General features: G+C 42.1%; 1 protein-coding gene across 4 annotated transcripts in view; it reads left to right on the forward strand.

Moving 5' to 3' along the window:
* The window catches only part of mdfic2 (MyoD family inhibitor domain containing 2), a 68,669-nt gene extending 47,017 nt beyond the window's left edge, over window positions 1-21,652 (forward strand). For 2 of the 4 annotated variants that reach the window (XM_078203205.1, XM_078203190.1), the window contains exons 3-5: window positions 14,199-14,444; window positions 20,447-20,626; window positions 21,004-21,652. In XM_078203205.1, the coding sequence (XP_078059331.1) occupies window positions 14,199-14,444; window positions 20,447-20,626; window positions 21,004-21,242 (665 nt within the window). In that variant the 3' untranslated portion in view covers window positions 21,243-21,652. The remainder of the gene's footprint in view (window positions 1-14,198; window positions 14,445-20,446; window positions 20,627-21,003) is intronic. The other 2 variants (XM_078203197.1, XM_078203214.1) reach the window with 2 other exon arrangements.
* The last annotated feature ends 4,977 nt before the right edge of the window (window positions 21,653-26,629 follow it).

Consider the following 26,629-nt stretch of genomic DNA (forward strand, 5'->3'; position numbering starts at 1 on the left):
GCCTCCAGAATATAGGGAGCAAATGACTGAAAAAGAAGCTTTAGATAAAATAGAGGAAGTGGGGAACAATTGCTAATCCAGCCAAGGTAAGGTGTGTACATTGGGATTGTACATGGTAATGTATCACCAAATGCACTAGACTCATCCTACAAAACAGCTGCAATTTGACATTAAGATATGAAAGATGTTTGTACTAATTCAATTCTGAAAATGTTTTTTTCCACATGTTTAAGATCTACTGAAAATGGCAATACATTATGTCCTTGCACAACAGTCACTGAAAGTAAGCATGCTGGTGCAGCAAGTGGTAAAGAAAGCAAATGGTATGTTGAACTTCATAGTAAGAGGATTCACGTTTAGGAGCAGGGATGTCTTGCTGCAATTATACAGGGCCTTGGTGAGATCACACCCAGAGTACTGTGTGCAGTTTGGCCTCCCTATCTGAGGAAGGATGTTCTTCCTATAGAGGGAGTGCAGCAAAGGTTTACCATACGGACTCCTTGGATGGCAGGACTGTCATATGAAGAGAGATTGAATCTGTTATGACTGTATTCGCTGGACTTCAGAAGAATGAGGGGGGATCTCAAAGAAACCTATAAAATTCTAACAGGATTAGACAAAATAGATGCAGGAAGGATGTTCCCAATGTCGGAGGAACCAGGGGTCACAGTCTAAGGATACGGGGTAAACATTTTAGGACTGAGGTGAGGATAAATTTCTTCACCCAGAGAATGGTAAACCTGTGGAATTCGCTACTACAGAAAACAGTTGAGGCCAAAACGTATTTTTTCAAGAAGGAGGTCACTTAGTGACTTTTAAGGGGCGACTTGACAAATACATGAATAGGATGGGAATAGAGGGATATGGTCCCTGGGAGGGTAGGGGGCTTTAGTTCAGTCAGGCACCATGATCGGTGCAGGCTTGGAGGGCCGAAGGGCCTGTTCCTGTGTTGTAATTGTCTTTGTTCTTTGTTCTTTGAGTTGGGACTAAAGGGATCAAACGATATGGGGGAAAATAGGAACAGGTTACTGAGTTGGATGATCAGCCATGATCAAAATGAATAAAGACAGCAAGGTGGCGCAGTGGTTAGCACTGCTGCCTCACAACACCAGGGACTAGGGTTCGATTCCGGTCATGCATAACAATCGGTGTGGAGTTTGCACATTCTCCCCGTGTCTGCCTGAGTTTCCTCCAGGTATTCCGGTTTCCTCCCACACTCCAAAGGTGTACAGGTTAGGTTGATTGGCCATGCTACATTACCGCTTAGTGTCCCAAAATGGTGTAGGTTAAGGGGATTAGCAGGGTAAATACATGGAGTTACAGGGATAGGTCCTGGGTAAGATACTCTGTTGGAGATTTGGTGCAGATTTGATGGGCCAAATGACCTCCTTCTGCATTGTACTGATTCTATGAATGGCAGAGCAGGCTCGAAGGATTAAATGGCCTCCTCTTGTTCCTATTTTCTATGTTTCTAGGTTTCAATACTTTGAGCTCGAAACTTCTTAAAAAGATATAGATGTTTATATTGCCCCATCAACATCAACAACTTTTTGAATTAAAGGTATTGCTACAGTGCTGACCCTGACATCCTGATTTCCCTCTCTTGGCTATTGACTGTACCCTGGTGACCAGCTACCCACTCACCCACACTAACCACGTCACACATCTACCATCCTACTTAATAGTCACCCTACTCACCTACTACCATAATAAGCTGTCACTCTATCCATTTACCACCCTATCCTCCTACCATCCTACACAGCTAATACTCTACCCATCTACATCTGACTCACCTACCACTGTCAGCCTACCCACTACCACCCTACCCTCTGACCATCCTGCACAGCTAACATTTTACCCACCTACCATCCTTCTCACCTACCACCCAACACAGCTGCTGCCCTGCCCACCTACTGCTCTATTCACCTAACTTACCCAGTTGCCACCCGATGCACCTACTACCTCACCCACCTTTCACCCTATGCACTTACTCACTTACCTCACCCACCCACCAACTTACCCAATTATACACCCATTCACTTGTCCATTCACTCATTCACTAACATGCTGAGAAACTTAGGGACCTTTACACACGAATACATCAGGGAGTGCCATGAAAAGGCACTTTGCTGCTCTCTGTGAGGATTCCTGTGCTGAGGTAGTTCCTCAGCCTCATGGATCGTAAGTCGGAGTCTTTTCATCATATGCAAGCAAATGGATGGTTTTCGAGCTGATCAGCGTTGGTCCAATTCAGAACGGAGGCTTTTGGCCCTTGTTCATTTCAGTTCCTCTGGCTCCAGCTCCCTTCTTTGTGCTCCTCAGTCTTTTTCACCTTCCCTGTTGACTGACAGATAAACCAATCCTTCCCTGTGTCTTACTAATGTGATGTGAATAATGCGTGTACTTTCTCTGTCCATAGTTTCCCACTACATAAGATCCCGGTCTGTAAAAGGCAATGTAGAGATGTGAAAAGCTTACAATATAATGAGGAAGGTGGAGCCTCCCGTAAAGTCCTACGATCAAGATTCACTTAGTCAGAAGAGTCATGGTCATATGCCCTCTTTATTTTACCCCAAGTGCTACTAAAATAACCATTGAAACATTTTTTTCTGACTGTAATGCAATAGACCCTGATGAAAATTATCTGGTTCATGGCAGTGTGTCCTATTAAAGTGGCTCCAGAGAGCACTAACTGTCGAGTCTGTGATGGGTTATCCCTCTGTATAGCAGCAGTTATTCTGTTGTTGGCCTGTTTATTTAAATGTTGCTTCACAAAATAATAGGCAGATAGTTTCAATTTAAAGTAGAATTCCTTCTCTCAGTGCTGTTCTTTTCAGCAAGGCAGAAGTATATGTCAGTGTTATTATGCTGCCTGAGCTTCGCTTGGGAAACCAAGAACCATGATGCAAAGCTTGGTTAAATATTTCTATCAGCTGTGCCATGTTAAGTTGATAACAAAAGCTATTGTGTCCTTTGTGTCTATTTTACACCTAGAGTTTTCCAGTGGCTTCCAGGGGTATTTGGTAATCGATAATTCAGCGGAGAACATTGGTCCACTCAGCCAAGTATTCTCGATAGTTGTTATTCTGTCACAATTTAGCACTCATTGATGGGGCTTTGGGGATATTGCGGGTGAAGTTGGTGATTAAGTGGAGAAATAAACATTTACAATGACCTTCAAGGAGATGTAAGAGCTTAATTTGCAGTCTTGCTGCAATGGCAGCTCTGTATCGTTGGCCTGGTGCCATTTGACTTGCATGTTCTCTGATCAGGTTTAGGACATGTACGGATGGAAGGGGCAACATATCTGGCTGGAAAATTTAACGGGAGGTGGCCACTTAAAAACTAAGTGATTCGTGGTAAATGGGATGGTGGTGCACTGGGGGAAATATTTCCTGCCTTCAGAATTGCTAAAAACATTTCTTTCATATATTTGCTTTTCCCAAAGGTTCTATTGGAAGAGTATGGTGGTGGAGATGGGGGAGGGGACTTAAATGGGTTGTAAGTGGCAGACCACAAGGAAGTGAAAGTAAATGTAAAGTTGCAGTCAAAATGGAGCAAGATGTAGAACAGCACAGGATCCAGGTTCCTGCTAGATGGCTGCTTGAGATAGGTGTGGAGGACTTTTCACCTCTTCAGCCAACAAGGTAAGTGTCCCCAGGAGCTGGCAAAGAGTAGTATTAATGGCCCAGATTTTGTAGTCGTAATGACAGCCAAACGCTTCTAAATCCTTATGCCTCTGAAACTGACAGCAATTTCTAGAGTTTGCACGTGCATAGTTAAACAAGGAAATCCAGAGATTTGTGCCTGTGATTCTATGTTTCTCTAGAGGATGCTCAGAGGAAAAGTCCCCTCAGACTTCAATCAATTGAAAACCTATGAGCTGATGAGGACGTCCATTCCTATGCTCTTAGGATGGGATTCTCTGGAGTTGTTTTTGACAGACGAGAAAGCCGGTGGGGCGGAGAATCCAACAGTAGTCCCTAAATACTTCTATGCCAGTTTAAAAGGTTGAGAACACCATTACTATGGATTTAAATATCAATAACGGGCTTCCCCACTGTATTATCCCTCCACATTGGGATTTCTCCCGGGCCAGGAGGCAGTACTGGGTGGAGCTTCTGGAGAGGTCCGTGGTTCCTGGGGGAAGAGGGGGCTTACCTTGGGGGCTGGGGGGGGTATATCAATGGAGGGGGTGGTCCATGTCCATGAGGTGGGGCAGAAGGTCCCATGTCTGTGGGGTGGTTCCTTTTTTTATTTTGTACTTTTCCTCTTAGAAGATGAGGTTGCTGGTGGGGCAGGCTGATTCAGAGGCTGCCCCGCCAGTGTGGTGTCGTGGGAACCACCTGCAGGGTTTTTTGACCAAATCTCAAAATAATGGCAAGAAAAGCCAGCAATGAAGCTGATGGACTACAACCCACTTTTTTCCACCTGAGCTATCACTTAGTGAAAAAATATACAATTCTGCCCATTATATCACTGGAAAAAGGTTGTAAAGCCACACCTTTTTGAATGAGGTGTAACTGTGTTGTAATCGCAAAATAAGTTCATAATCAGTACTTCTCTGGCCCTGAAAAACTAATTTTCTTTTTGTGGTGAGTCAAATCTCTCTATTTCGACAAAAACAATTCCAGACATTTTCAATGATTTTAAACATTTGTTTACGATATTTCAGCTTCTATCTTAATCTCATGTGACCACAAATCATCAGTGCCATTGTCTGTAATATTGAACTAAACGTGAAGGATGATCGGTCAATTTTACTTCCTAGTTTTCTGTCTGTGAGAATACTTCAAAGCAATTGGCTAGTTTCTCTGCTTGATCACATTGCTGTTGGCAGATGGCTGGAAATCCCTTTGACAAGGTGCCCATTCAAACTGAGAGCAGGAAAGGGGAAATCCATGCCTTAGTGTTAGTTCTTTCTTCGAGGTTGTCAGCACATACTGTCGCTTCGCTGCCATTTAAAATCCAGGCCAATGCTTTGCACAAAATGCAAGACTCTAATAGAGGAGGAGGAAGATAGTATATTTTGATAAAACTAGCACCACTGAATGCAGTCTCCATAGCACACCTTAAAATGAAGACTCCAGCAGAGCACTATCTTTACTAGCAATGACTGTCCCATTTGAACAATCAATTGAGCTATGCATTAGTACAGTAAAATGGGCATATCACTATTAAGTTTGCAGTAGTATTTTTAAGGTTATTTGGCCTATGAATGAATGAATAACTTGATTCATTTTTCTTTAATAGGAAGAAAGCAGGCGATAAATGAGTACTACACCACACTTCTAATGTTGCTGGCTCTTGTCTCACTATTGCTGCCAGTTAACAATAAAGCTGGTTGTCATTTGACGCTAAAATCCTACATTGTTAAAGAAAATTTATGTATTTTATCATAATTGATACAAAGGATAATTGGCTTGACTTTGGAACACTAACCAATTATCTTCCAGAAATGTTTGTGAAGAAGCCTCAATGTTTTATGATTGCTGTGATAAGTCACTGACATGGGGGAATAGACTCCTAATTAGTGTGGCAGTCAAGGTTGATTGGGGCTGCAAATGGAAACAGCATGAATTGTTAAAAATATACATTCTGAAAAATGTGGTTCACAGTGGTCAAACTATTGGTGCCCTTCTATTTCACAATTGCTTGTCCATGCATGCTCTGCACTGCAACAAGAATTATAAAAATGTTCAAGACATGCATTTTTGCTTTAAAAAAAACCCATTACAATTTATAGTGCGTTCTGTTGTGTTCTAGTTGTCCATTCTCTTTCCAAACATACTGAACCAATTATGTTGATTTTTGAAAACCTTCAGTAAACATATGAGCTTGCCAACAAACATATTATTAGTTATTTCTGTGCTATTTGCAGGAAGCAGTATGTAATGTATAAATTATATTTGTTTTAATGTGAAATAATTTTTAGCATATCTGAATTGAGAACTATGAGATTTTGTGGAGTACGGCACATTAAAATACATAATAGATTCAGCAAATGAGTGGAAACATAATGCATGCAGGAATCTGTCTAGACACTGTCTACCTCGCTAATTGTAGAAGCTTGTGAAGCTTAGAAATAAACCAGCATCAGATTTATATACAAAAATAACAAATCAATGAATCTCATTAAATTTTATACAGCAATTGGACCCACAATTGAATTTTAAATGATGACTTAAGATTTGATTTCTTGAGGACTTCATGGCTTGAATATATTTACATTCTTACCCTCAGTTAGAATAAAATGAAATGGTTTGTCTCCTCCCCTCGAGAAGCAGGAAATTAAGAAACAAATAATGGGAGTGTAAATAATGAGTGATTCAATCCAGTCGCTGACCTGCAGTCCAGCGATTCCACTGAGGAAATGTATGGAAAATCGCAGACTGTACCCCCACAATCTCCCTTGTGAGCAATGCTGCCCACTGGGAATGTCAGATTGTGGAATCACCCCTGTGGAGAATACTTAGCAGTTCCTCAGGAAATATATTGGTTACATTTCCCAGTCCCTAAGGCTGGTACCACAGGAGCCAGGCAGGTGCTGTGCAAGCAGACATTTGGCTAAGATCCATTGCTGGATTTGTATCACTTACCCATCAAGCGGGATTTGCCAGCAAACCTTTTAGAATGATCTAGCAGGATGTCGTGGAAAAGGAGACAAAGCCTCATTTAAATATTGTCGTACATTTTCCTAAAATCGCCATTTATTTAAACCAGGATTGAGCTGGACACTAATTTGCTTTTTCCAGAATGGAGCCAAGGGAAGTGACATAGAATCCCTACAGTGCAGAAGGAAGCCATTCGGCCCATCGGGCCTGCACCAACCACAATCCCACCCAGGCCGTATTCCCATAACCCCACATATTTACCCTGCTAATCCCTGACACTAGGGTCAATTTAGCATGGCCAATCAACCTAACTGCACATCTTTGGAGTGTGGGAGGAAACCCATGAAGACACAGGGGAAATGTTCAAACTCCACACAGACAGTAACCCGAGGCCAGAATTGAACCCGGGTCCCCGGCACTGTGAGGCAGCAGTGCTAACCACTGTGCCACCGTGCTGCCCCATAGATAGATCTTCAAAAGGGTCCAAGACTTTCAGATCAGTTTGGTGCTACATTTTTATTAAAGCTTCTATAAAGGCTCAAAATGGATTTAAAACAATTAGCAGCTTTTGTGCAGAGGCATGCAATAAAAAAGAAGAAAAACCCATTGTAAAGGCATAAAAGGGCATCTGTGGACAGGTGATGGAGTAATACAACATTTGAATCACTTCCGACCTTCCTATCCACATCTTCACTGTATAAAGTTTGGAAAAGTGAATGATGATAATGGAAAATGATGGACTCTGTGATAAAGGAAGTAAGAACAGGGCATTTCGAAAATGTCAATGGTTGCATGAAAAATAAATCATATTTGGCTAATTTATTAGAGCTGTTTGAGGAAGTAACACGTAAGGTAGATAAAAGGGAACCTGTAGATGTGGTGTACTTGGATTTCCAAGAGACATCTGACAAGGTGCCACATCAAAGGTTATGGGGGGGATTCTCCCAGCTCGCTGAGCCAGGAGACATCGGTGGAAGCTGTTTCACGGTCTCCACTGGGCGCCATGGCCTCCACATGTCTCCGGCTCCAAGTTTTTTAGAGTCATTAGCTCCGCGCCAGAAATTGGTGCAAAGCTGATTTAAATATTTTAATTTTAATTTCCCTATCATTAAGACTGAAGTCTCCGGGCCCGCTAACATTTCCCACCTTTGCCAGGACTGGTTCACTGCAGCAGGGTTAACAACAGCTCCCCACAAACAGGGAACAGGCAGCCAACCTTGCTGGAGTGAACAGAGGCATTGAGGCCCTCCCAGGAGGTCAGGGGTAAGTGGAGGTGCCCCCTGGGCAGTGCCAGCCTGGCAGTGCTGGCCTGGCCCCTTGGCACTGCCCAGTGAGGCAAACTGGTAATGCCCAGGCATCAGGTCGTGTCAAGGGGCTGGGGCCAGATGGGCAGGGCCGATTGGGGTGGGGCCTGTGGGGGGGGTGCTGATCGGTGGGGGTAGGGGATCCCGCTGCCACTCCGCATTCAGGGTCTATGGCAGAGGGAGGGAAGGGGGTGATCGGGGCTGGCTATTTGTTGGGGGGGGGCAGGTTGTCGGGGGGGTTGGGGCTGGCCATTCGAGTGGGGCCGGGACTGCCGAGAGGGTGGGATCAGGACAGCCAAGGTGGGTTATGGAGATCGGGCCCAGTGGGTGGTGGCGAGTTGTGGGAGGGAAGACATCAGGGCTGGCCCGGAGAGTTCCGGGAGGCCAGTGATCGATAGGTGGGGAGGGGGTCAGAGGGGCAGCGATGCAGGATCGCAGGGCTGGCCAGCAATCGAGCTGGTCAGCAAATGGGAGGCCGGCAGTGCAGGGTCACTGCGCATATGCCAATCTCCGCTCTGACAGATCGGCGCATGTGCAGCGGCCTGCTCAGCGCCTTGCTGCCGGCCTCTCCAGCGAGAATAGCTCCGCTCCCATATTTTCAGAGTGAATCATGCTGGGGCACTTTGCAGCCCTCAGAGTGTGGGAGATTCATTCTGAAAATCCCGCTAAAAAAATTGGCATGAGTTTCTCCAGTTTTCACGCGAATTCGGCACTTAGAATTTTTTTGGGAGAATCACCTCCTATCTATTACACAAAATGGTGTAGGTGGCAACATATTAGCATTGATTGAGAATTGGTTAGCTAATAGCAAGCCACATGCATAAATGGGTCATTTTCGGGTTGGCAAAATTTAATGCAAGTGGAGTGCTGCAAGGATCAGTGCTAAGGCCTCAACTATTTACAACCAATATCAAGTAATAAAATGAGGGGTACAAAGGCATGGTAGCTAAACTTGCAGATGACACAAAGGTATATCGGAAAGTATGTTGTGAAGACGGCATAAGGAGGTTGCAGACGCATATAGATAGGCCAGATGAGTCAGCAAAAATCTGGCAAATGTGGGAAAATGTGAACATGTTCACTTTGGCAAAAAGAATAGAAAGTAGCATGTTACATTATTTAACTCTGTGGTACAGAGGGATCTGGATGTTCTCCCATGTGAATCAGAAAAAGTTAGTACGTAGGTAAAGCAAGTGAATAGGAAGGCAAATGAAATGTTGTTGTTTACTGTCAGGGGAATGGAATATAAAGATAGGGATATTTTGCTATAGTTGTACAGGGCATTGGTGTGACCACATGTGGGGCATTGTCTGGAGTTTTGCTCACCTTATTTGAGAAATGATGTAATTGCATTAGAAACAGTTCAAAAAATGTTCACTTGACTGAATCCTTGGGTAAGGAGGTTGTCTTATGAGGAAAAGCTGGACAGCTTGGGTCTTTATCCATTAGAATTGAAAGAACGAGTGATGATTTTATTGAAACATATATGCCAACAACCTCTGACCTGACCCGTGGCTGGGATTCTCTGGTGCTGCTGCAGCGAATGGAGTTTTGGCTGAGCACCGAATTCTCCATTCTCGCTGGCAGTGGGGTGGGTATGGATGAGATTGGCGAATCCTGCCTATAAGGTCCTGAGGGGACTTGACAGGATGGATGCTGAAAGAATGTTTCCCCTTTTGGGAGAGAATAGAATTAGGGGATACAGTTTAAAAATAAGATGGTCTCACATTCACGACAGACATAAGGAGGCAGGAGCCTGTGGAATTCTCTTCCCCAGAAAACATGAAGGCAGGATATTTAATATTTTTAAGGCAAAGTTGGATAGATTCTGGACTAACAAGGGAGTTAAAGAGTATAGAGGGCAGACAGGAAAGTGTAATTGAGGCCACAATTAACCATGATCTTGTCAAATGGTGGAGCGGGCTCAAGGGGGCAAATGGCCTAATTTGTATGTTTGTATTTTTTTCATCGCATGCTATTGGTGCCAGGAATTATTCTGTTTAGCAATCTCAGAACAACAGCAGTACATCATACCTGGTAGGAATTAGCAGTCAAGCTTAATGACTGTGCAGTCCTGGAACCTAGGAATAAGCGCAGGAAAACAATGGAGGAATATCATAAGGCAAGTCAATCGAACAATATAATCAATGTTTCATATAAGATTGCATGTTATGTTGCCGGTCGACCTGTTCCATATTTAGTGCTCATCATACCAAACTTAAACATCTATCCTTGCATCTATGCACCTCCACATCTCATTGTGGCATATTCTGGGGTTGCATTATATCGTTGAATACTTTGCTATTCATGTGTTTCAAGGGCTTCATCAAATTGTACCTCAACCAAGTAGCATGATATATGGTCAATACAGACAATGATGTTGAATAACAAAGTGAGCTTTGCGAAGTGAATCTTTATGCATGTGTATCTTAAATACGGTAAGAAGTCTCACAACACCAGGTTAAGGTCCAACAGGTTTATTTGGAATCACGAGCTTTCGGAGTGCTGCTCCTTCATCAGGTGAGTCAACCATTCATAACCACTTACCTGATAAAGGAGCAGCACTCCGAAATCTCATGATTCCATATAAACCCGTTGGACCTTAACCTGGTGTTGTGAGACTTCTTACCGTGCCCACCCCAGTCCAATGCTGGCATCTCCACATCATCTTAAATATGCGTAGAAACCATGTCGATGATTACATCACAAAATGGCACATAATATAAAGAAACAAAACCAAACTAGAGGATGGCCCAGAAATTAAAAATAATTAACTTTCCTTTCAGTACATCACCAGTCTATTGAGGAAAGATCAACCTCAGAGCTAGTACCATCTTGCTGTTGTTATGTATTGCCTTCCTTTTCATGAGAAAATACTTAGAAAAAACATTGTAATCAAGGTTTAATCCAATGTTTCCATGGAGCATGGATCAGACAATCCTCACGACAATATTGTAGCACTACTTCCAGCATGCATTGAGAACACTTCCCCTCTGGGATCACATAAATACGTCATAATAAAAGCTTTTTTTGGAGATGCTGCTTGTATTTGTTCCTATTGATGGCGGCACAGTGGTGAGCACTGCTGCCTCACAGCGCCTGGGACCAAGGTTTAATTCCAAGCTTGGGTGATTGTGTGGAGTTTGCATGTTCTCCCCGTGTCTGCGTGGGTTTCCTCCATGTGCACTTGTTTCCTCTCACAGTCCAAAAGTGTGCAGATTAGGTGAATTGGCCATGATAAATTGCCCTTTAGTGTTCCAAAATATGTAGGTTAGGGGGAGTGGCAAGGTAAATGCGTGGGGTTACAGGGTATGGGGGTGTGCCAGGGAAAAATGCTCTGTCAGAGAGTCGGTGCAAACTCGATGGGTCGAATGGCCTCCTTCTGCATTGTAGGGATTCTATGATTCTGTTCAATTATTGGAGTCCTGGCAGAGCAGTCTGCCAGTGCTATCAGTGGCCCAGAGCAAGTTTAAATGTTGAGCACCTAACGCTGACTTTTCACTGCATATCCAATTGTACTTTGAGTTAAAATCAGTGTTTGAATATCAACCATGAAAGGCTGCCAGGTTTAAAAATTATTAAATATTCTTCTGGCGGAATGTTATGGTCCCTCCCACCAGTGGGAATTTCCATTCCTAACGAAGTCAATGGAATTTTGTGTGGCTCATCGCATTTTATAGCCCTGTCACCACCACAACAGGGCTGTAAAATTCCACCCTATCATATACTCGTGATGACTATGCATACTGGACAGCGCGATACTTTTTCCATTGTTTATTCTTACATTTTTAGTGAATTCCACATAGATCTGTAGTCATGAGTAAAATGATGTGAGAAAAGTTTTCAAATGTCTGAAGTATCAAAAGCCCCACATAATGGGAGCAGGAATGTATGATTAGCAAGCCAATTTCTTTAAAAATACAGCAATGAAAAATAGAAATGGATTAAAAACAGCAAGAAAGAAATGGAAAAGAGAGCTTTTAATATTTTTGAAGCATTTAAAAACCCACTCATCTTTACTCGGTAACAGAAAAGCAGAAACCCAAGTCAACGTGTAAGAATGTAACAGACTTCAGAGGTCAACTTTTTTCTCTTTTATTAAAATTGCTTATCCCTCATAAGAAGGGATAAATTGTGATTCTGTTGTAAGAAAAAAATAACAAACAGAAAATGTTCAGAGCTTTCTCAGTCCTTTTTGTGATCAGGAATTGTATATATTAGTAGATATCTGGCATTGAAATAAAATCCTGATGTGCTGAGAATCAGACACATTGAAATAGCTTCAGCTGCATTTTGAAAATGTTTCCCTTGTGTTTGGTGGTTTACTGGGATTTACAGCTATAAATATATCAAGTTCCCTAATGTATAAACTTAAGACCATTTGTGATAATTGTATCTGTTCCTTGCATTTCTTAAAGGGAACATTTATGATTTGATGCTATTCTTGTCTGCAGAAAATTATAGGTGTCATTTATTGTCATTTTTTCATTTATTGGTAAGACAGATGATGAAACATTTCAACTGATTTCATACTTTATGTGCTGGGCATGCATCACATTTTGGCATCACAATTTTTAAATGATCTCCAAAGATGTGCACGTTAGGTGGATTAGCCATGGTAAGTGTGTGGAGCCACGGGATAGGGTTGGATGCAGGGGTGGGGGGGAGGGGGGGGGAGAATTTTGGAGAGTCGGCACAGACTTGATGGGCTGAATGGCCTCCTTCTGCACTGTAGGGACGCTATGTAAAATACAATAAAATGATACTTTACTCGTCTTTAAATTAAGAAGTACCAAAAAGATGACATGATCTTGTTTCAATTGGGTCTTGTTTATTTTACGTACTTTCCTGAGTATGTCTGCTTTTACTCTTTCTCTGTACTTCTTAACTAATGCCACTCACCGCTCAGAGATAGGATATTAACATTAACGGCAAATATGTATATCTTAATATGCCATTAAATAGCTTTTTAAATGTAATGTTTGGAATTGTGTCCAAACATAAAATAGTGAAGTTTTAGAAGTTAATAGTACTTACTGTCTTGTATTCACCACCGTCCTGTAATTTATTAAGTAAAACATTCATTTCATGCATTTGCTAATGAGCTATTACAGATGGACTGTCAGTCTCCATATACCTAATTCTGTATGCATATGAAATCACACATATAAGTTCAACACACACTTGAGTGAATATGATTGATGTCATTTAAAAAAATAGGTTTTGGCCTGACCTTTATGTATTAAGATGAAAATAAGATTGCATAAATAGCATCAAGGTTAAAAAACATTATTCTCCTTCATTTGACATGCTTCACACAATGTAGGAGTTAAGCCGAGCTTGATTGATTTTGGAAAAATGACATGACTTAATATTAATAAACAAATGTGGTCTTGATTTCAGCCATGGGAGATGTTGCTTTTGGTCTTCTACTTGTTCTGGATAGCTCCAGTATCTATGCAATGGTGCTGGCTAGTTTTCCCTCAAGAAGCAGGTTAGGGTTTCTGCTCCTAAAATTGTGTTGTGTCAGGCTGGATCAGTTCTTCAATACTATACCTGTTTGTATGTCAGATTAGAGGCTTTTTTTCCCCAGCTTTTGTGTATTGCTAAGATTCCATCCAACAGATATGAATTGTGCAGACCATAATCACAATCCGTCGTAATCATTTAAAAAAAATCTTGCCTGGATCACACTTCGACCTTCCAAATTCAATGAAATATAAGTCAAATGAATTCAACCTTTTCTCATAATTTGAGCTTTTGCACCTGATATCATTCTGGTCAATGGGCAGAATTTTCCCATCCTGCCTGCCACGGGAATCATAGTGGGCGGGACAGGACCATGCAAAGGTCCGTTGACCTCGAGTGGAATTTTCTGGTCTTGGGGCAAACGCGACCAGAACATCCCGCCCAATGTATCTGTACTACACCAGTGTGAAGCAGGCGGTTATGGTTTTTGATATTATTAACTCACCAAGGACAATTCAAAATAGTAGAGGATTTGCTACCAAATTCCAGCAATTCTAAACATTCACCCCATATGGGGATGGAATTGCTCTTTCTCTTGTGCTTTACAAATATCTGGTTTTACATGTATGATCCTTTCCCCCCGGCCAATGATTTACCATAAATTGATAAAAAAAACTATGCCTAAAAAAAAATATTGTAACAACTAACATTGTTCTCTGTTAGAAATCATGTGTATCGCTTCCTGTTTAGTTCAATTTGCCATTTGATTTGTGGTAGTTCAGTAGATAAAAATTTTTTTGTATTGTTCTAGCTCACACCTTCCCTCCACCAAATGATCAGTCTTCAAATGATGGGATATGTGAAGTTATTAGCCCCATACCAGAACACAGAAAAGGTGCTACAGAATGCACAGGCTGTTCACTGTCACCTTCAAAAGAAATGCCAACTGAAGATTCATGGATGAATTCAACTCCGTCACTGTGCTCTACGGAGAATAAGAAAAGTAAATTTGGATACCAATCAGCAAGCTCACAAATTCATAATAAAAACACTGAAGGTAGGTTTATTGACCACTAAAATGTTGACTAGCTTGCAATAACGTTGGAAATTACATTCAAATTAAACAGAAGGTTCTAGAAACATTAATTTTAATATTTTACAGCTCTTTGAGTAAAAATATTGTAGCTTATCGATGTACAAAATAATATGGCCTGAAAATTCCTGGGTGGCCCATTCCACTGGTATAGTTCACCAGGACACAAACCGAGACTTGGGCCAAAGAACCACCAACCCAAATCCCTGGGCCAAGATCCTTTACATACTTGGGATGGGCTAACATTAGACAGGGTAGATTGAAAAAGAATGTTCCCGATGATGTGGGGAGTCCAAAACTAAGGGTCGTAGTTTGAGGAAAAGAGGTAAAAATTTTAGGACTGAGTTGAGGAGAAATTTCTTCACCCGGGGGTGGTGAATGTGTGGAATTCACGAGCACAGAATGTAATTGATGCCAAAACCTTGTCTGATTTCAAGAAGAAATTAGATATAGCTCTTGGGGCTAAATGGATCAAGAGATAAGGGGAGAAGACAGAATCAGGATATTGAATTTGATGATCATCTATGATCATAATGAATGGCGGAGCAGACTCAAAGGGCCAAATGACCTACTCCTGCTTCATTGACTAGATTAGACTCTCTGATTAATCAGCTGTTAGCTTTATCTCTTGTAGCAGAATACTGGGGTAAGACAGTAGGGTATCTAAAATCACCAAACATTTCTCAGGAAGTATACACACTTTTTCTATGTTAGTATTTTTGTATCTTGAAACTGAAATGTAAATTCTGGCCTATTAGTATGCAGAAATGTTCAATTATGTACCAAAATTTAATAGCAAAACTCTTCAAAAACTTAACTAAATCATCTAATGTATATGCCATGAATTGAATTATTGATCGAGTTGTGTTTATTCTCTACACTGTTTAATGTAACATGTTCCAGCCACATCTTGATTGTGCACAGAAATTAGGTTAAACTATAGTAGTAAATGAGATCACACTTTGCAAGATGGATTCAAATGAAGAGGTTCCTTCAGCTTATTTGATGGCTTGCTTCTGAATAACAATCTCCCAAAGTCATTGACTGGTTGCCAAGTTTGGTTCCAGAGTCCCTAGTTACTCTCTAGCAGCTCATGCAAGTGGCTGTCACCCATATGTGAGCCCCAACAATGAGCATCAGCAAGCTATTCAAACTTGGTAGATGCAAACATGAACTTAGAATGCATTATATCTGACGTCTACAGCCATTAGATTAAAACACAGGGGCAGGATGAAGCCATTTAGCCCCTCAAACCTGTTCTAACATTCAATGAGAGATCATGGTTGATCTAACTCCATATGTCTTTGGCCCCATATCCCTTGTTAACAAATATAGAACATAGAAAAAATACAGCACAAACTGGCCCTTCGGCCCACAAGTTGTGCCGGTCATGTCCCTACCTACCTAAGCTTATATATAGGCTTACCTATAACCCTCAATCCTATTAAGTTTCATGTACTCATCCAGAAGTGTCTTAAAAGACCCAATCGAGTTTGCCTCCACCACCACTGACGGCAGCCGATTCCACTCACCCACCACCCTCTGAGTGAAAAACTTACCCCTGACATCTCCTCTGTACCTACTCCCCAGCACCTTAAACCTGTGTCCTCTCGTAGCAGCCATTTCAGCCCTGGGAAAAAGCCTCCGAGAATCCACCCGATCTATACCTCTCAACATCTTGTACACCTTTATCAGGTCACCTCTCATCCTTCGTCTCTCCAAGAAGAAAAGACCGAGCTCCCTCAACCTATCCTATAAGACCATAAGACATAGGAGCGGAAGTAAGGCCATTCGGCCCATCGAGTCCACTCCACCATTCAATCATGGTTGATTTCAACTCCATTTACCCGCTCTCTCCCCATAGCCCTTAATTCCTCGAGAAATCAAGAATTTATCAATTTCTGTCTTGAAGACGCTCAACGTCTCGGCCTCCACAGCCCTCTGTGGCAATGAATTCCACAGACCCACCACTCTCTGGCTGAAGAAATTTCTCCTCATCTCTGTTCTAAAGTGACTCCCTTTTATTCTAAGGCTGTGCCCCCGCGTCCTAGTCTCCCCTGTTAATGGAAACAACTTCCCTACGTCCATCCTATCTAAGCCGTTCATTATCCTCATGGATCCTCATAAGGCATGCCAACCAATCCAGGCAACATCCTTGTAAATCTTCTCTGCACCCTTTCAATAATTTCCACATCCCTTCTGCAATGAGGCGACCAGAACTGAGCACAGTACTCTAAGTGGGGTCTGACGAGGGTCTTATAAAGCTGCATCATTATCTCCCGACTCCTAAACTCAATGCCTCGATTGATGAAGGCCAGCACACCATACGCCTTCTTAACCACCTCCTCTACCTGCGAGGCCGATTTAAGAATCCTATGGACCCGGACCCCAAGGTCCTTCTGATCCTCTACACTGCTAAGAGTCTTACCCTTGATATTATACTCCTTCATCCCATTTGACCTGCCAAATATGTATCACTCTCAAGTTTAAAAAAATAAAACTGATCTTGCATCAATTATTGTTTGCAGAAATGAATTCCGAACTTCGACCATTTTTTGTGCGTAGAAATATTTCCTAATTGCACTCTTGAAATATCTGACTCCAATTTTCAGTCCTAGACTCTCCAACCTGTGCAAATAGTTTCTCTCTATTTATCCTGTCTGTTCCCCTTAATATCTTGAAACTTTTAATCAAGTTACCACGTAATTGTCAAAATTCCAGGAATACAATCCTAGTTTATGTAGCCTCTCCTTATAATTTGACCTTTGGAATTAAAGTATCATTCTGTTAAATACATGCTGCACTCTCTCCAAAGCTAATACGTTCTAAGATGCGCGTTCATAATTGCTCACAGTACTCCGGGTGTGGGCGAACCAGTGTTTTGGAGAGCCGAAGCATTACAGCAATCCCCTTCTATTCGACCATTTCATTATCCTATTGATTGTTTTCTGTATGAGATCATGACATTTTAATAACCTATCTGTCTAGATTCCAAGGCCTGAATTTTCACTCCAGGATAGGCGTGCAGGGTCAGGACAATTCTGACCTGGGAAAAAATGCTCCAGAAGTTCCAGTTTTTGGTCCAAAGATAGGGTGAAATGAAAGACATAGCAGATGGCCCCAGAAAGTGTGCTGAAGTAGCGCAGGGGCAGCAGTACAGTGGTGGGCTCGGTGAAAGACTGGCCTTAGTGACCCAGCACCTTGTTGAAGGTACTAAAAAAATGAATAAAACAAAAAACAGCTTTCACCCATCACACCCCCTCACTCTCAAACACTCCCCATGCCCCATCCATACCAACCCATGCTACTTCATACACATCATGGCTCCTCCTTCTAACCTATGTCCTTCCACCCACTCACCCATGCTCCCTCACAAATTGTGCCCCTCCACCACTCCCATGGTCCTTTATATCCCCATGCCAACTTGTGCTTCATTAACCATCCTCATGGCCCTTTATAATCCATATGCCAACTTATGTCTTAATACCTACCTCCCATCCCGCCCCCTCCCCCCCCTCCCCGCACCACCACCGCAATCTTAAGAATACTGCCATTCCCTCATAGGCATCAGCCCTCATCAACACGCATAAAGGGAATGTCTTCCATGGGACCGCTCAGCAAACCCACCCCTGGCACTTCCCCCGGCACAGGTTTGCATTGCTAAGTCCCCTCTGATTCTCTCCAGATTTTCTGCCTGTTTGACGATCCCGCAAACGGCTAAGTGGGCTCAAAATCACCCCCTTTATCAAATGCCTTCTGGAAACATAGAAACATAAAAAATAGGAGCAGTCGTAGACCATTCAGCCCTTCGAGCCTGCTCCACCATTCATTATGATCATGGCTGATCCTCTATCTCAACACCATACTGCTTGCTGTCTCCATATCCCTTGACATCTTTAGAGTCCAGAAATCAATTTATTTCCTTCTTGTATCAATTCAATTACCTGACTCCATGGCCTTCTGTGATGGAGAATTCCATAGGTTCACCAGCCTCTGAGTGAAGATGTTTCTCCTCACTGCAATCCTAATTGGCCTAACCCGTAACCTGAGAATCTGACCCCTTGTTCTAGATCCTCTCAGTAAGAAGGTTAAAAGCCTACCAAATAAACCTGTTGGACTTTAACCTGGTGTTGTGAGACTTCTTACTGTGTTTACCCCAGTCCAACACCGGCATCTCCACATCCTAGATCCTCTCAGCCCGAGGAGATAACATCCTTGTATCCAGTCTGTCCAGCCTGATCAAAATTTTATACCTTTCAATTAGATGCCCTCTTATTTTTCTAAATTCCAGGCCCATTCGACCCAACCTTTCCTCATACAAGAATCCTGCCATCCAAGGAATCAATCTAGTGAACCTCTGCTGCACTCCCTCTATGGCAAGGATATCCTTTCTTAGATAAGGAGACCAGAACTGCACACAATATTCCTGGTGGTCTCAGCTGCAATAAGACTCTACATAAACAGTATACATAGGGGGCGATTCTCCACACTTCCGCTCGAGTCTCCGGGAGACTCAAGCGGAGGCCATTTTGCGGGCTCCCCGCTGGGTGCTACGGCCTCTGTGTGTCTCCCAGATTTCTGGTGCCATCAGCTCCACCAGAGGGTCAGTGGGGGGGATTGGGGCTGGGGGAGGGATGTTGACCTGGGCATGTATGGATCGGGCCGTGAGGGGTTTGCACGGCTGGCCACGTGAGGGTCGTGGGGCTGGCCAGCAATCGGGAGGCAGGCAGATAGGGGCCACTGCGCATGCGCTGACCTCCACTTTGACAAATCAGCATGTGCACAGTGGCCTACTCAGCGCTATGCTGCCGGCCTCTCCAGTGGGAATAGGTCCCTAGCTTTTTGAACTTATTCACACGAGTGCACTCAGCAGTGCACAGCGTGGGAGAAATTCATTTTGAGCCTCCTGCTGAAAAAAACAGCGGGATTTACCCCAGTTTTTACATGAATTTGACACTTCGAATTTTTTTGAGAGAATCGTCTCCATAGACTTTCCACCGTCCACTTATTCTGTTCGTCAAAATATTCAGTCAAATTTGTTACGCAAACATGGGCTGTGGTGATCAGGAATGTAAACTATGACTGGTTTTGCACTTCTTGATCCAGGGGTGAGGAGGCCAATTATAATAACTGTGCCACAACCAGGAATCCAATGGGGTTTCTCAGGCTTTTATTCTTCAACTACTCAGTGGCTAAACTCACTGAATCATTGAGGGAAAAAACTCATTCAGTCAGACTTAATTGAGTTCAGTAATTCTACAGCACTAATTACCAATGTTTTTCCATGTGTCACAAAAAGCAAAAGAGTCTTCTCATACAAACCAAAACTCCACTCGATCAACTGGGATGGGACAACAAAAAATGCATTGTCTAAGTTTTGTTCCCTTAAGTGTTAGCTTGTCATTTAAGGCCATTTGCAATCTGCACAATTTATTAAAATATTGCTACGATATTGTAAACAGCCATGTAAATCATACAGCATTGCTGGATGCCTCGGAAATACAACTGAGCCCTTTCTGACATGTGTATTATGTATTTAGAAAGTGATTGTGCAAAATGATTGATAGCTGTGATTGAATATACAAAATGTAATTTGGAGCTAACTCTGCACTTGCCTTAGTGCCGCAGTAAGTATTTCCAGAAATAAAAATGCCTCAGCTAATGCAATGTGCCTTAAATTTGTGAATTTGTGAATTTGCACTTGAAATCATTCTCCAAATTCTATCCACTTGCTGTCAAATTTGCAAAACGTTGGATTTTACAGTGAAAAAAATCAAATTAGGTGTTTAATATTAATTTATATTCAACTAAAACTTTATTGGCGTTTTATTGCTACTTTGTGTTGCTACCTACGTTGCGTCTATTACATGTTCAAATATACTTTCTAGATGTTGATGCTTCCACCATCCTTATTTCATAATCACTAACTCTATCCTGCCTCTTTATCGTCCCATCTTTCTTATCAGATGAATGTGCGTCCCTCATTCTGAACTGTTTGTTCTGCCAGTTCTACGATTTTCTGATCATGCTACCTCACACATGTGCAAATCAGTGGAACCGAACATGTGGTTATCGTTGCCATAAATATAATTCTGATGTGAGCCACAACCACCATGATTGTAACTGCTCGTGTGAGTTTGACTGCGGTATGTTTGACTCTTGTCAGGAAACCAGTGAGTGTTTGGAACTAGCTTTAGAAATTTCTGAAATTTGTTACCGTTAAGCTCTCTTATGGATATGATGGGAATGTTACAATAAAGCTAATAATCATAGTCTGGATACATAATTACATAGTCTCTCTTTGAGCAAGTAAAGACAGGCTCTTTTGTGATTATATATGTGCATTTAATGACTGCAGAATTCAGGCATTATTTTCTGAAAGTTTCCAAAATAAACCCAGAGTGCAGCTCCAGTTGTGAAGCTGGATGTCATAATTTGTTCATCTATGTTATATATAGATTTAAATATATATATATAATGTTGGATCACATTTTTCACCTTTTACTTTCCTTATATCCTTAAGAAGACCACTGTGTCCAATGCCTGCTAGCCTGCCTGTTTTGTGAAATGCTGTTCCTGTTCAAATCCTTCTCTGATGCTGCATCATGTGCTGGATTCAATATGTACAGTTGCTGTTGCGAAGATGTTGAAGACTTCAGTCTGCCTTGCTGCACAGGCTGCGAGAACCCAGAAGAAAATTGCATGAATTCCATTTGCGTGGGGATTTGTTCTGAGTGCTGCGGCCTTTGTTTTCCATCGTGACCACTGAAGGGCAAACCTTTGTCCTTAGTCAAAATACTCGACTTCTGAGTTTTTGTGGCACATTTATGGAAAGTGAGAAAACAATACTTCCATGGTGCACAAAAGGGAAGTAGATTACAAACACAAATCTCTTAGAACTTCAACACAATCGAACAGTAAACCAGTGCTCTCCACACAATTTGAATATATTAATGTATGCCTTGATCTAATGTGCATTATTCCTGTCTTGGTTTGCAAATGCTCAAGAATACAGACTTTTAGTGAAAATATTAAACAAGTTAACAAAGTAAAGTACAAACGTATGAATTTAAGGACTGCTATAAAATATATATTCCAATTAAAATTGTTTATTGGAATAGTTAAGGATTTAGAAGTGATTTGATTAAATTGTAGCATGAGACATACTATAGTTTTCAAAGGTACAACAATAATGCATTGTTATACTATGTTAATATATTACTATTCAAAACCTTATATAGTGAAATACCCTCATAATAGTGTTACTCTCCAGTTATGCACTTTTTTCTGTTATTAATATCAACTGTCTAAATAAATAAAGATATACATGATAGAATATGTATCACTCATTCAATGTCTGATATTCTCAGAAATTATCCGCCAGTCACATTCCAGTTCTGGACCCATCATGGACTCCCACTTCCACTTTCTCTCCTCCAGTCTCTACCCACTCGGTGATACGAGGCTATTCACTGACATTACCACGTTACAGCCCAAACAAAAATGCATCAATTGCTTTCAAGTTTATTATACAGTTTTTCTTTTTTACAAAAACAATTTTTGAAGCATAATCAAGATATTGTGCAACATTACATAACAAGCAAAAGTCCCACTTTGCTCCTTAAACATGCCTATAAATGCAGGGAATCCACCTTTCAGTTGAGATGCTAAATTGAAGTCCTGTCTGCCCTTTCAGATGGAAGTAAAATATTCCATCGCACTATTTAAAGAGCAGAGGAGTTCTCCTGGTGTTCGAGCCAACATCTTTCCCCAATTCAGCACCATTAAAAATAATTTAATTGGTTATTTATCTCATTGCTGTTTGCGGGACCCTACTGTGCACAAATTAACTGCTGCATTTCTCGATGTTACAACAGTTCAAAAAGTAATTAATTGGCTGTGAAGTGCTTGGGATGTCCTGTGGTTGTGAAACAAGCTTCATTAAGGCCTGCTCTTCTTGGGTTTTTTATTATTTCTCACATTGCTTCTATAGAAATTATCATTAAAATGGTCATAGCTAAAATTTCAGTGCTTAAGAGGGCAACCTGACCCAATTAGGGTGACACAGTGGCACAGTGGTTAGTACTGCTGCCTCACAGTGCCAGGGACCTGGGTTCAATTTCGGCCTTGGCTTACAGTCCGTGTGGAGTTTGCATGTTCTCACCGTGTCTGCATGGGTTTCTTCCAGGTGCTCCGGTTTCCTCACACAGTCCAAAGATGTGCAGGTTAGGTGGATTAGACATGGTATATATGCAGGGTTTCAGCAATTGGGGTGGGGAATGGTAGGCCTGGATCGATGCTCTTCCTGACAGTCAGTGCAGACTCGGTGGACTGAATGGCCTCTTTCTGCACTGTAGGGTTCTAGGCGTCTATATCTACAGTTCCTTTGATCCCAGAATGCTAAAGAAAATGGGTGTGTCATATATGAGTCAATGATTTGGGATTTATTAGATTTATCTGCTTGATATGGACACGTTGGGTAGAGGCTCATGAAGATTGCAAAGAAAGAGGTGGGAGTCCATGATGTGTCCAGAGCAGGAATGGGATGTGAGGATAATTTCTGATAGCTTCTTAGAAATCCACAGCAAGTGTCACGTGGCTGTGTATTTCGGTCCATTCAATATAAAACAAATTTAGACCACATAAAAACTTGGCATATTTAGACTGAGTATGGTATCCATCTTTGCCCCTCTGCACATGGTGAAGAATATTGAGGCCTCATTGTAGGAGCAGAGGAGGATGACCAGTTTAAGGACTTTTATTTATAAGGATAGACACGCTGTGTTAAGGTAATGGGGATATGATCTTTTTTTAATAATAAAGGCATTGGATTCAGTCAGATTGGATAACTTATTTGAGACAGATATAAACATATGTACCTGTAAGATTTTCGGGCAACACCAACGCATATAAGGACTGTAAAACGCACGTTGACCATTTAAATGGTAGAAGTGCCACGTTTGGCTGCAGAAACTGGCTGTTTTCTCCCAGCAGGCTCAGCCCTGCCTGCCTCCAGTCAAATTCACAGTCACAGCCCAGACGGGCTGCTGATTAGATTAACTGAACCACAAAGGGAGCAGATGACCTCACCAGACCAGACCTGCATTGAGATTGGAAGATTAATACCAGCCACAATGTACCTGGATAAGATACAATAGATATGATAATGGGGCTATCCAGCAGTAAGGAGAAACCCATCTCCATGATGGGAAAACAAACTGTAAGCCCCGGTAAAGTGATTAGGCACATCGATGGGCCATTCATACTGGACAAGGCAGTCTCAGCCATTTGTGATTTCAATAGGCTGTGCTATCACTGGAGCTGATAGCGATCTAGGACCATTGTTCTTGCAATTGCTGGTGGGGGCGGAGCTCGCGGGACTTTTGAAATCTGAACTTTAAAAAGTGTGGTTTTGCAGCCATTCTTTCTCTTTTCTCTTCGGACCAGCATGGCAACTCTCTCCTCTCTCTTCTCCTGTTCCTGCCTGCCTCTCGTTCATCTCCAGCACGCAGCCCGAAGTCCACTGAGCAATTTAAACTAGGATTGTGAGTATCCTCTGGTAATTCGCGAAGTTCCCGAGATCATCATAGTGGATGAGGCTTTGGGGAAAGGGAGGGCCTTTTGCATGCACCTTTCATAGTTTAAGACACTGGTAAACTTGTGTAAAGTAAGCATTCCCGTTGTGCCCGTTTTAGTATTCCTTCCATAGCTATAGTCTTATAGAGCATAAGGCATTGTGTGTTGTTTTCCTGGTGTTTGGTGATCTTGACCTTGATGTTTTAACAAATATATATGTATCTTTGACTTCCATTGGAGTCTGTTTTGATCTTTTCAATTTCTCACCAACGATCTCTGACCAAGTCACAATATTAAATATCCCTTACCATAATTCCGGAGTCGAGAACTGAGGGTACTCTGGGCGCTTCGAAACCGCCCACTCAGGAAAGGCTGCCAGGTAAAGGTGGGCAGAGGCTTTCCTTTCCTCTCTCTCTCTCTCTCTAGCGGAGTTGGCGCAAGGTGGCTGTGAGTCCACCGGTAAGAGGGAGAGGATCACCCGGGCAGTGGTGGGGTTTGGACAATCGGTGTGCCAAGCCCAAAGTGAGCCCGTTGGGTGGAGTTAAAAAGGGAATCCCGCTACATACCAGAGGACAATCTTATAAAATATTTAATCAAAGAGTTAGGCTATATGCCACGAAGCATGTTGTTTTCGAGTGAGACAATATTCCCTAGAACAAACTACTTGGACATGTGAATATACTGCTTTCCTTCAAACAGAATCCTGAATGAAGCAAACATTTCCAGTAACCTGTGGGTAAGTTACTGGTAGTTGTAATTATGAGGGTTTGTGGAACTCTGCTTGGTTACCTTTGGGGAGTTGGGGAGAAATCTCACCAATTTTTCTGAATTGGCCACAGATTTTTTTAGCCCATCTAAAGAGGTTGCATCATTAGGGGGTAAATCAAGGATATGCAAGGTTGTGCTATGTCTGGAAGAGCTAACGTTTGGGGCCTTATACTTTTCCCACCTTTTTTGACTTTTCTGTGCTTTCTTGCATTATTAGCAGAAACATACAATTCCAAATTGTTTCCCCCATGATCTTGACCATTAGGAGATTCATAAGAATAGTCTAGGCCAGGCTTGTCCAACATTTACACTCAGAGAGCACATTAGCATTTCTTTTCTCACTCAAGGGGCCGATGAACACATTTCAGAAAGGTAACATTTGGCACAACAATAAACTAAATTTCGAAAAATAGATGAGGAATTAAGAAAAAAATAATTCTGAGTGTAAGTAATGTCATAGCATTCATTTGCTAAGTTAAGAAGACCAAATGTCAAAAATGACCAGGTGAGAGGGTTCAGGTAAGAGGGTTCAGTGTGCGTGCATCCATCTCGTTCACAGAGGGAGGGGGTGGGCTTGCTTTTCAGCCCGCTTTTGCCATGGTAAAATATGGCGGCACCAGCAGAAAATCACGCCAGATCGTGGAAGCAAGAATCCCATCAGTGAGATCCCCCATTTTGAGAGTTTCTCTGTCCCTCACTGGTGACACGACAAGGTTCCCAAAGGGCAGCAGCCACATTTAAAAATATTTAAAACCAATTTTTCAGCATATTGCGAAGTTACTTTATGGATCATTTGCAGATCAAAGTCAGCAACTACCGGCAAGTGGCTTCGCCTCTTAACCAATATTAAAACATAAAAGCCAGCTAATTGGTCTTTAAGAGCAGATACATTGGCACAACAGTCTCTGCAACTTGTGGACTGAATTGTTTCAGTAAACTTAGTATTAATCTTGAAGTTACTGAGACAGGAGGCAAAAAAATAAGCCATGGAGAGAATCATGTGAGACAAAACTTCCCTCTGCACCAAGGAATGTGTATTGCCATATGCAAAACAGTGGAAAAAGGTTTTGGAAGCTCAGGATGCAATGTTTCACAATCCAAAAAAAAGATCATCCCTACATTTTACTGGGCGAGCAGGGGATACTTTGGAGATGGAGGGCGGAATTTTCACATCCCGCCTGTCACGGGAATCGTACCGGGTGGGGGGGGGGGGGGGGGGAGGGGGGGCGAACCAGGCAAAGGACCATTGACCTTGGGCGGGATTTTCCAGTCTGGGGGCGAGTGCAGCTGGAAAATCCCGCCCCGAGGGAGAGTTTTTAGTGGTGTTTCTGCACAGTAGTAAGAATGCCCATGGCAGCTGCCATTGTGTTCAGTGCAGATCTCTCGTTTTGCTGGCAGCAGTTGACTTTCCTGCTTGTCTATGGGCAGGCCTATGCTATGGGAAGTTCAGGCTATAAAAGATATAGAAATGTAGATGAGATTATTTCAGGACAGCTCAGATGATATACCATTTGGGTTTTACAAAATGGCTGTAGAATAAGTCAGGTCCACTTTTACTTAATGACACGGATCCTCTGTGATAGGAACTTGTTTTGCAGGAAAGATTCTTACATCATTGCCCGACAGATTTCTGGCAGTCAAGTGATTGACTTGATTTGTTTCTACAATTTAATTTTCCATAATTCCTTCCCATCCAAACCAAAGAGGCGTTCTTGGTGACAAAACAACATTTTTGCCGTCTGCAATCATTAAATGAAAACAATCCTGTAATTATTTTCACCATTAAAATTAATAATTATTTTTTT

Source organism: Mustelus asterias, chromosome 3 (assembly GCF_964213995.1).
Source record: "Mustelus asterias chromosome 3, sMusAst1.hap1.1, whole genome shotgun sequence".
Classification (NCBI taxonomy): domain Eukaryota; kingdom Metazoa; phylum Chordata; class Chondrichthyes; order Carcharhiniformes; family Triakidae; genus Mustelus; species Mustelus asterias.